Source organism: Echiichthys vipera (assembly GCF_963691815.1).
Source record: "Echiichthys vipera genome assembly, chromosome: 17".
Lineage (NCBI taxonomy): Eukaryota > Metazoa > Chordata > Actinopteri > Perciformes > Trachinidae > Echiichthys > Echiichthys vipera.
The window spans coordinates 22,413,712-22,425,145 of NC_139842.1; the positions used below are offsets into that span (position 1 = coordinate 22,413,712).

At 43.2% G+C, this 11,434-nt stretch overlaps 2 protein-coding genes across 2 annotated transcripts; one reads left to right on the plus strand and one right to left on the minus strand.

Moving 5' to 3' along the window:
• The first annotated feature begins 915 nt into the window (after positions 1-915).
• On the plus strand, positions 916-5,788 carry kdelr3 (KDEL endoplasmic reticulum protein retention receptor 3). Its single transcript, XM_083931534.1, has 5 exons — positions 916-1,308; positions 1,942-2,042; positions 2,491-2,649; positions 3,555-3,807; positions 4,423-5,788. The coding sequence occupies exons 1-5, from the start codon at positions 1,218-1,220 to the stop codon at positions 4,464-4,466; spliced, it is 648 nt and encodes a 215-aa protein (XP_083787660.1). The 5' UTR covers positions 916-1,217; the 3' UTR covers positions 4,467-5,788.
• Positions 5,789-6,235: 447 nt separating this feature from the next.
• On the minus strand, positions 6,236-9,340 carry LOC310959836 (GTPase IMAP family member 7; the record flags this gene model as incomplete). The annotated part of the gene is made up of 2 exons (XM_083931297.1): positions 6,236-7,266; positions 9,307-9,340. The coding sequence occupies 2 exons, from the start codon at positions 9,338-9,340 to the stop codon at positions 6,236-6,238; spliced, it is 1,065 nt and encodes a 354-aa protein (XP_083787423.1).
• Positions 9,341-11,434: the final 2,094 nt, after the last annotated feature.

An 11,434-nucleotide genomic window follows, 5' to 3' on the forward strand; every position in this document is an offset into this window, starting at 1 on the left:
CCACCTTTACCAGCTGCAACACTGAAGTGATATTTACATTCATTCATTCATCTTCAGCCTCTTGTCCCTGTCGGGGTCGCGGGGAGCTGGAGCCGATCCCAGCTGACATCGGGCGTGAGGCGGGGTCCACCCTGGACAGGACGCCAGTCTATCACAGGACACATAGAGACAAACAGAGACAGACAACCATTCACACCTACGGACAATTTAGAGTCATCAATGAACCTAACGCCTGCATGTCTTTGGACTGTGGGAGGAAACCGGAGAACCCGGAGAAAACCCACGCAGACACGGGGAGAACATGCAAACTCCACACAGAAGGGCCCCAGTTGGGATTTGCACCAGCAACCCTCTCGCTGTGAGGCGACAGTGCTGACCACCACGAATCTATCAATAATTATAATCTGATAATATAATATTCTGACATGGACCATTCTGCATAATTGCTTCTTTGACCTTTTGTACTCTAAGTACATTATGCATGTTTCTAACAGAGTATTTCTACAGTATGGTATTAGTACTTTTGGGAACAATGTGTTCATTGACGTTTTACTCAAAGCACGTGTACAATGTTACAAACACACAAGTGCCCATCGACTATTCCAGACACAGGTATACACACAATTTCAAACAAACAATTGAAGGTCAAAGGATAAAGGTACAAGATACAAATGAATAAATAAATAAATAAAAGGAATAATAATAAAAAATAATCGTGAGAAATAAAATAAAATAAACCTCTCAGATATTTGGTATAGCTACTTTTACCTAAGTAAAAGCTCTGAGTACTGTTTCCACCCCTGGTTAATTCTCAACATAACACCAGGTGTTGACTAGGAGAGTTTTATTTTGAAAAACGGAAGAGAACCGGGAAACACGTGTGTTTGCTGCGGACTTGACGCTGGTTCCTGCTGCCCGAGCTGTCAGCCACGTCACCCCCTCCGAAACAACTCTTCCTTCGGACTCTGGTTTGTTATGTCCGTGCTCAGACCGCCGCCGCTGCGTGTGTGAGTGGACACTACCTGTGAATGTCCGTGCGTCCTGGTACCGAGCAGCGGGGAGACTCTGGTGCACCGTGTTAACGCGGTTAGCTTCATCTTAGCCTTTTATCTCTGCGTGTCAGTGGTTTTACTGTGCCCTGTCTGCGGAGGACGCGTGAGGCCCGAGAGGAGCGTCTACTTGTTAAAGTCCAGTTACCGAAGCGGAACACCGACAACATGAACGTCTTTCGCCTGGCGGGTGACGTGTCACATCTGGTGGCTATCATCATCCTGTTGCTGAAGATATGGAGGTCCAAATCCTGCGCTGGTAGGCTGACACCGACATCACTGCACTTTGTCTTACTGCTGTGACCGCACGGCCTCACTGCAGCGGCATGCGTGCATGCAGTTGTACGGTACAGGTAGAGATGTGGCTCACAGCACGCTCGACTCTTTTAGTAAATCACTGAAGTTCATTATGGAGAGTGCTCGTGCTGAGTGGATCTGCAGCAGTGGAAGCGACGTGGCAGTGCAATCTGCTGCCTGCTCCACCTACAGCACAGCAGCATGTGTTCGACCAAACTACAGCCGCACTATACTTCAGGCTTCTTTTGCTGTGAAAGCATACAAGTTAGGGGAATCAGTACATTTTCTACTCTGTGTGTGAGTTTCCCTGGACCAGATGGGTCATCTGCCTTTGACTGCACAATAGACAGAGATTAAACTAAACTCTCTCTCTCTCTGTCTCTATCTATCTCTCTCTGTCTCTCTCTGTCTCTCTCTCTGTCTCTAACTCTGCCTCTGTCTCTAACTCTGCCTCTGTCTCTAACTCTGCCTCTGTCTCTATCTCTATCTCTATCTCTATCTCTATCTCTATCTTTCTCTCTCTCTCTCTCTGTCTCTGTCTCTCTCTCTCTCTCTCTCTCTCTCTCTCTCTCTCTCTCTCTCTCTCTCTCTGTAGGCATCTCGGGGAAGTCTCAGGTGCTGTTTGCACTTGTCTTCACCACCAGGTACCTCGACTTGTTCACTGTCTTCATCTCTGCTTACAACACGGTCATGAAGGTAAGGGTGTAGATCACAGGTTCACACAAACTGTGACACCGGGGTTGTAAATCACCACCCTCATGTGCACCATCAGCTTCAAGTTTTCAAATCACATTTGTGTAAGAAACTGGACCTGGATTGACTTCCAAACTAGCTGCATCACAAATGATGGACATGTAGGACAACATATGTCCTACATATAACCATACTTTCACTTTCACATTGTTACACCACTGTGTGACACATGCATTTTTATAGGGCGCTTACCCATAATCCCACATCACTGCACAAGCTAAGACATGTCCGCGGAACTAGTTTGAAGTCTGAAGTCAATTCAGGTTCACACAAATACTGTGTTTAGTAACCATGAGAAGCAGGCTGTCGTCAGTCTTCCTTAACAGTGTTTCATAGTGATAATTTGGACTTCCATGGCCGATATATAATCATCATTGGACTCTGCTCTCAGGTGGTGTTCCTGGCTCTGGCCTATGCTACCGTGTACCTGATCTACATGCGCTTCAGGAACACGTACGACTCTGAGAACGACACGTTCCGTGTGGAGTTCCTGTTGGTGCCAGTCATCGGGTTGTCCTTCCTGGAAAACTACGCTTTCACCCCATTGGAGGTAAATAAGCGCTCAGACAGTTCAGGTTTAGAAAAGTTTCAATATCATAAGGTCACTCATGGTTAATAAACATGCAGCTCAAGGGATTTATCGTCAGTTTGAGATCAGTTTGCGTCAAGCAACAACCTGTAGGATTTACTCTCGGGGCCCCCCCTACAGTTGGGAAACAGTATTTTCCCTCCACGACTGTCGTTAAAGTGTCCGTGGTTACATGATCGGGGGTACACGTGCATTTGTTGACAAGCTAAGTATACAAGTAGCGCAGTCTGCAAAAGCCAGAAGTATCAGAGAGTTGAGTGTCTTCACCCCAGGTAGGGTGGCCTATTTTTCAGCAAGTAATGTCATATGGATATAATTTACTTACATACTAGTAGCCCAGCAGCATAAGCATCTTCCTCCTTTAGCTCACACCGGCTAGTGAACACTGGGCCAATATGGATCCTTGTACGCCCTCAGACTCTGTCACTATCAAGTTTTCTTTTCTCGATCTCCTTCAACAAAACCTTTGCTTTCTTCGGTTTAGTTTCATTTACACAGGCATACACAGGCTGCACTAGACAGCTGGGATATGGCATCCGAGTTTGAGGAAATGGGGGGGGCGTATGCCATATAAGCAGTCGTTTTTTTGTGCACAGGTGTCGACCCGAAATTGGAAGATGCATTGTGCCTGTGAAAGCGACACAGACTCCATCAGGATACGGCAGATGTGTCATTGAACGTATTGCAAGTTGATGTACCATGACAACAGTCTTGGAATTATATTACAAAGGTTGAAAAACTACATGGTGGTGCTTCAATGTTGCATATATAGGCCACCCAAGCAAAACACGCATTGTACTTTAACACCTTAGTGTGAGAGTTAAACAGCAAAACTCCTGTGTCTCCCTCTCACTGATTCCATCCAGATCCTGTGGACCTTCTCCATTTTCCTGGAGGCGGTGGCCATAATGCCGCAGCTCTTCATGATCACAAAGACGGGCGAGGCCGAGTCCATCACCACACACTACCTGTTCTTCCTCGGCCTCTACCGAGCACTCTACATAGCCAACTGGGTGTGGCGCTACCACACCGAGGGCTTCTTCGATCAGATCGCCGTGGTGTCCGGCGTCGTGCAGACCATTTTCTACTGCGATTTCTTCTACCTTTACGTCACAAGGGGTGAGTAAAGATTATTGCAATGGGGATGATTTAGTATAGGGACCATTGCTGTGGAGACTCTGAGGCTGATTTCAGGATAGTCCTAATCTAACGGTGGTATTTGACTTTCCCTGAGTAATCGATCAATCACCTGGTCTATGAAATATCTAACAGGGCACATTTTTGTTTGTCAAAGACCAACATACCAAAAGTAACAGTTTCTATTAATATCAAAAAGAGGAAATTTAAATGTAGTATCGTATCTGTGAGAGCACAAATGTTTAGTATTTTTCCTTTATAAATGATCAAGAGTTAATTGACAATCTACAGTACAACTGCTTTATTGAGACAACTTGAGTGTTTTGTGTTTACAAGAAATGAACCGTATTCTGTAAAGACTTATGTCTGTTGTTGTTGTTGTTGTAATGTTAGTTCTCAGTCTGGCTTTTCCAGTTGAATAGGAGTACAAGTATCCTTCCTCTTCTCTGCAGCAGCTTAAGCAAAGAGTATGAGCGTTTAAAAGACCGTCCGGGTGTTCGCTCCCTTGGAAAACAGAGGAGTGGGACCAGTTCAACTGTGTGGTTTCATAAGCAAACACTTCTCAATCCTGCTTTGTTCTCCTCTGCCTGTCCGCAGTACTTCGAGGAAGAGGAAAGATGGGCCTGCCGATGCCCGTGTAAACCGACGTTTTTTGCGAGGTTCAGCCACCCATCCGTGCCTGCTACAGCTCAGCACCTGAGCACAGACCTGGCCCTTCAACTGTACGTGTATTTAGCAACGGGACTAATGGTCTGACGTCATCCTGCAGACCAAAATGTGTGCGCCTAGAGATTATTTTCCAGTGTGATTGGTTCTTCGTGCGCGAGTCTATATGTATGTAACTGTGTGATCAGATGTTTTTGATGTATGCTTGTGGTTTTCCTTTATAAGATGCAAACGTGACACTAGAAATGTGTGCCCGATGTGCACGTGGAAGTTTATTTCAGTAACACTATGGAAACTGAGTAATTGTCTTTACTTTCCCTTGTAGGCTCTGAGCGAGGCTCTGGAGACTGTTACAATGTTGAATCCACAAAATTGTAAATCATGTAGAGCACATGTAGCTTGAGATCCAGTGCTTTCTACGTTAATGCTGTAAGAGTGCCCAGAGTTTCATGTCAAAGCTTCCTGTTAGGGCGGCTCCCCTCAATTAGTCCACTAATCAGTTGTTTTCGACTAAGATTTCTTTAGTCCATTTTTTTTTATGCTTTCTTTCATGCTGAATGACTCATTTCCAAGAAACTTATGAGCACATCTCTGGTAAAGACAAGATTTAAAGTGTTGCTTTTATAGGATTCTTTGGAGAAACTCAGATCTGTCGATAAATTGTACGAGTGTTAGTTGAGTAAGAACTTCTTTCATCGAGGATAGCTCTACTTCCTAACCACGTTAGACAATCTCAGTCCTCCCTAATGAATTACAGTAATGACACATGTTGTATTTCTTTTTAAATTTGTGCTCTTAAAGTCAATTTAATGTATAGAGCCAAATTTCAAAAGTTTGCCTTGAGGCTTTACAGCATCTTCCACAGTGTCTTCCTTTTGTCTCTTTGGTTCTGTAATGATAGACGGACAGAATAGCTTACTGTATTATACGCTAACCTTTTTGTTTCCTTGTTGCCAAGTATGTTCCTTTTTGTGTTCCTCTCAATAGCCGTCTTTTATATTTAAATGTATTTCTTAATGGGAGTAAAAAGGGCTAAATATATTCTATATTCTTAAATGAAGCCAAAGATGGAACAGATAACTGCTGCAATGTTTCACTCTCCTGGCCTGTTGCCTTGACCAAACTGTCTTAATGTGTCAGGGATATAAAAAGAAAAAGAAAAAGAATGGAGAAATGATGAATTGAATTGAATTTCTGTAAAAGACGACTCTCTTTTTGACACTTGCAAATGTTTTAGTAGAAAGTAGTTGAATTGCACATCATTTTTATGACATGACCTTTATTATAACATGTGAAATCTCTCAATTCAAAGGTGTGGCTATGTTCTTTCTTATCAGTCCACGTGGAGTTCAACACCCCAGGATGTTTACCTTTCCACACACACACACACACACACACACACACACACACACACACACACAGAGTGCTGGTGTATTGTGATGTTAAACAGTAATTGATAGCATTAGATGTACAATGAAAAAACACCGCTAAGTAGTTTTTGTCTTTCACTCATCACCTCTACGTTGACTGCGTTGACGGATTTTATAAAGTTTTATTTAACCTTATTTTAAACCCGTGATCTCATTGAGACACAGGGTTCCATTCTGAAGAGAGACCTGGTTGAGACACAATGGCAATATGACACAACGTTACAGATAGGTGGGTCATTCATATAAAGACAAAAAAAGAATACAAGTCACAAAAGTGCGTGTAGTTTAAACAATCAACTAGACTGTGGTTGTGTTCAGCGAGGTGCTTTCAGGAAGGTTTTTCTGTGTTTGTATAACACCTTGCTTCCCTCTCTCACAGCTCCTCCCACTGCCTTTGCAGCTGAAGTGATGGAGAGCGGCGATGCTGCCAGAGCTGCTGCCCTCTCCACCACCTTCACCTTCTTCACAGCCTTCCCTTTCCCGTCGTCTTTCCCCATGATCCCTGCCCCCTCCGCAGCACCTTTCCCCACCGCGGTCAACAGCTCGCACCAGAAAAGCCTCTCCTCTTCTGCCACCTTCCTCCTCTCCTCCTCTTCTCTCCTCCTCTCTGACTCTGATCTTGGCTCATCTTTGTCTTTCCTCTGAGGGGACTCCACTGCGTGTCCTCTTTTTCCCAGAATCCTCTCCTGCGCCTCCCGGATGGCCCTCTCAGCCTCCTTGAACATCTCATTGCTATAGCAACCACCTCCATTGTTCGCCACAGTCTCATCTATCTTCTTCAGAAGCTGTTCGACTTGCGAGCGCTCCGTTGTCTTGTCCTGTCCGCTGTTATCAAAGACGTGAAACCCCCCCTGGCAGCTGCTGACAAATTCCGACAGCTCCTCGCTCTCTCGGAGGAAGTCCTCGATGCGTTTGCCCTTCAGCTGGTCGCCCCAGGTGAACAACACCATTGTGAACCTAGTGGCTCCAGGTCCGAATGTAGCCTTGATCCACTCTAAGGCGTCCTTCTCCTCCTGGGTGAACCTGCCGGGCTGCAGGGTCACCAAGAAGACGTGGGGTCCCGGAGAGGACAGCACAACACACTGTCCCACCTCTGCCATGACCTCCTCAGGGGACAGGTGTGTGTGGAAGAAACCCGGAGTGTCAATCACAGAGACGCTCCGCCCGTCTACTGTCCCAGTCTGCCCCTTGCACTGTTTGGTCACAGAACAGGGGGAGACATCGACCCAGAAGGCGGACCTACCTAGGATGGTGTTGCCTGAGGAGCTTCTGCCTGTTCCTGTCCTCCCCAACAGAGCAATCCTCAGGGGTTCAGCCTCTGATGGAGGCGCCGATGCTTCACACACTGTAGCAAAATGACAAGCATACATGTACAGTCTATCATTATCTTTTTACATTAATAGCAATAGAAAGCATGTTCAAACCAGATATTCAAAATTAATGCTAAACTTCATTTTCTAGGGAACAAAATTGATGAAATATGTTCATTAAACAACATTTAAAGGTCCCATATTGTAAAAGGGAGACTTCTGTGTCTTTTTCTTTATATATCTTTATATTCATTATAAAGCAGGAGGAGGTGTTATATAAATACTGTGAAAGTATCAAAATGCTCAATCCACAGAGAAATGCACACTTCCCATATTCAGAAACAGTGTCAGTGTCTTTAAATGAGCCGTCAGGACTTCTGTAAGTTTGTGATGTCACAACTATACTATATGTTGGTAGAAACTTGGTCTATCTCACCGAAACGGCCTAATTTGCATGTGAGTCGCTCCAGCTCAAACCCCTGAGATTTACCTGGTTTCTGATTGGATGTAGCTCTCAGCGGGATGTGACGTGAGGTCTTACAGACGCCACAACAACACGGTGAAGTAGAGAAGACACTTTTAGAAGAACGCAGCACAGAAAATGATCTGTGCACGCACATCTTTGCACGGGCTTGCAGCTGGGGTGGATTCTGACCTGTGGTCCTTTGCTGCATGCTCCCTCCCTCTCTCTCGCTTTCTCTCTCCCATACACACAAACAGTACTGCAAGCGGGGTACAAGCCTGTCTGTCAACAAACACTTTTACAGCACCCATAATATTTAAGATGGAGTGTTTTCTTTCATGTTATATTGTACATAAGTTGACGTATATCATACGGGTCACCTTAAATCAAACGGACACTATTCTGTATGTCTGTGGAGGAAGAACGCACCGCGGTATCACTGATCAGCTGATCACCGGCGATCTAAACCCATTTAGAATAATACGTCACCTCCAGAGTCTCTTAATTTCCTCTGCAGCTTTTTTTTGTAATGGAAACAGGCTTAGTGCTGCTACAGTGCCCTTACAGTCATTCCCCGGCTGCAATGACAATGCAGAGACGCCGAAAGCACTAATGTGGAAGACCCAGAAACACTGACCAATCAGAGCAGACTAGGCTTTTTCAGAAAGGGTTTCTTAAAGAGACAGGCGCTAAAACGGAGCGTTTTAGACAGAGGGTGAACACAGGTTTATTCAGACAGACAGGATGATGAAAATAATGTGTTTCTTTGAACATTAATGGGTGTAAACATGTTCTAATCTAGTGGAATACAAATATCAACCCGGAAAATTAGCATAATGAGGGACCTTTAACCCTAGAACACCACTGCTGGGTGGTTTTCACCCTTACAAATAAATGTACGTGATTTTCATTCTGCTGCGTTTATCTTAGTGTCATGGGTCTCTGGGGAGCTTCAGCATTGTCTTTGACATCTTTGATGGCACTGGTGTTTTCCTAATCCAACACACACTTTTTCCTACAGCCACATGTTTGGGTGATTTTCACCCAGCAATAGTGATGGAAGGTAAAGTAGGTTTTTGGTGGATTCTACCCAGGGAAAGTGTTATTTGTGTGCCAAGGACACTGAGCCTTCACCAGGAATGGGTGTACCAAAAAACAAGTCTCCATCCTCATTCATTTCTTTTCTAGGGCATTTTTTGTTCCCGAATTCCAAATTTTCCAGTGATTTTGGAGCATTTTTACATGGTCCACTCATGATGCTTTTCATTCATTTTGTTAGACATGACACTGTTTTTAAATAAAAGAACACTACTCAAATCTGTCACGAATTGATATATTTTGATTTTGATGACAAGTACTTTTGATCGGGTGTAATATCTGGGGTAAAAACCACCCGGCGTTAGTGATGGTGTTTTGAATTTGAGTGTTTTAGGGTTCAAATCTATGTATAGGCCGATGTATTAATAATGGATGAGGCTGTTTGATTTTATAGCCCTTATGCTACTGTAAATGTTTATGAGCCTACTGTTTTTAGAGGGGATAGTAGCCTTCAGTGAAATGGCACCACGCGGCCCCGGGCAGTAACCTGGTGTGGTAACAGTAATCCACTTACCTTTATGTGACGCAGCATTTTCAGATGACGACATCCTAACAGGGGAACGATAATAAAGCCTTTCACCAGCCGGGGTTTCGGAGACCGGTAACTCAGGAGACAGATGCCGGATGTTTCCTCTGCGATCGAGATGTTTTCTTGATGTGAGCTGTCATTTAATAAGAGCATCAGTGCTGCAGCTGCAGTCCATGAGGAGCAGGGGCGCTCCACACTGCGACAGCCTCAAAGTGGACGGCGTAAACGGAGTTGTCCTATGAATCTGTCATGTACCGCATCCTGGAAAACAGCCCCACAGTAACATAAACAGAACTGTTACAGCGGATCGAACTGTGGAAGAGCAGATGCATAATGAGTCACCAACAGACGGTAATGGACAGTAACTATGTGTGCAAACAGGGGCTCACTGAGCTCCGGAGGAGACGAGCCCTGGACAAGAACCAGCTCCTTCCATGGAGCACCTTGAACTTGTAACACATAGCACGTTATGACAGACTTTATATGCACTTTTTACTGACTTTGCACATGTATTCTTTATTTTGTCTCTGTGATTTGTACTGTATGTCCCTTTTTTGAGTGTATATAATATGTACAATTGTAAACTTCAATAAAGTGAAAAAAAGAAGAAAGAAATGATCAGAACACCATAAAGTAAAGTCATCATGCAGTGAAGACAGCCATACCACTCAACTGTCAATATAAAGCGACCACCGGCTCTGATATAACTGTGATAACCACACACTAATGAGGTGTGCATGGATATTAGTGACTGAGTGCTGTAGTTCCTCACTGTGACCACTGGGGGTCAGGCAACACTCAGGCCTCAGCTCTGAGCAGCCATGCAGGGTTTGGTCAGGGCACTTACTGAATTCTAATTAGGCCTGCATCTGCAGTTAGTAACATAATTGGATAACAAGCTAAATGTATTCCAATCTGAATATTTGTACTTCATAATCAAATGTAAACATTGCATCTTGTATCATATAAGGAGGAACTAAACATGGATGCAGCTGGTTCAAACAGTCTCTTCATGCTCACACAGTTGAAAGAAAATGACATGGGGAATGCGGTGATTATATTGGGGAAATGTTTTATTCATAAAAACAGATATTTTAAAACATTTCCCTACTAAGAAGAAAGCAACAGTTTTAAATAGTTAGGTTAGGTTATGTAACGTGTACTGAGCTCCCTTTCTGAAGAAAACAATCTCCGTTTATACAGTTCATATTATTTAAATGTTATAACTCACTAAGTATAGGAGAAATAACCTTATATGGATTTTGAAATGTAATCACTTACTGAATAAAGACCAAGCCTACATGACCTTTTTTAACTCTGTACTTAGTAGTGTAATTGGATAACAAACTAAATGTAATCAAATCTGAATAGTTTTGGATTATTTCATAATCAAATGTAAATATTGCACCTTATAGCATATGAGGAGGAAGTAAAAAAAAAATGGATGTAGCTCTGCCTCCACAAATATTCTTCTTCCTCTTTAAACATGTCAAAACAGTTTCAATGCAAATAAATGTGTATATTCAGAAATGACAGTACATCGAATGACCCTTACAAAAACAGGACCGGCCCAGACTACACGTGAACTGTGTGCATGTTTTTTCTAATGTTTTGTTGCTGCTGTTTAGTCGTTTTTGTTTTTTTGTAATCTCAAGCCACATGGAGGACTTTGCTCTTGTGAAACAACTGGAGCACTTACTCAAAATGTTCATCTTCCATTTTCAATGCAAATGAGAAGGAATTAAATCAGCATTATTCATTAATCCTCTTTAGAAAACAACTTATTACTTAAGTCACCTTTAACAGAACTGGAAATCTAAGAGAAGCAGCTTAGTGCAGAACATCTACAGGCGTACTCTAACCTGTAAAATTGATATATTTTAAAGATAGAATCAAAAATGTAATCAAGTGATCCTTGGCAATGTATCTATAATCTAACTGCATATTTTTTCAAACGTAATCTGGGTTTATTATAATCATATTTTGTATTTGTATTTTGTGTATACTTTTTTAAATCCGATTATATAATCCTGATTACATGTAATCCGTTACTACCAAGCCTGACTCCACATAGCGAGCAACATATACTAATGTTTTCAGGGAAAACAATTCA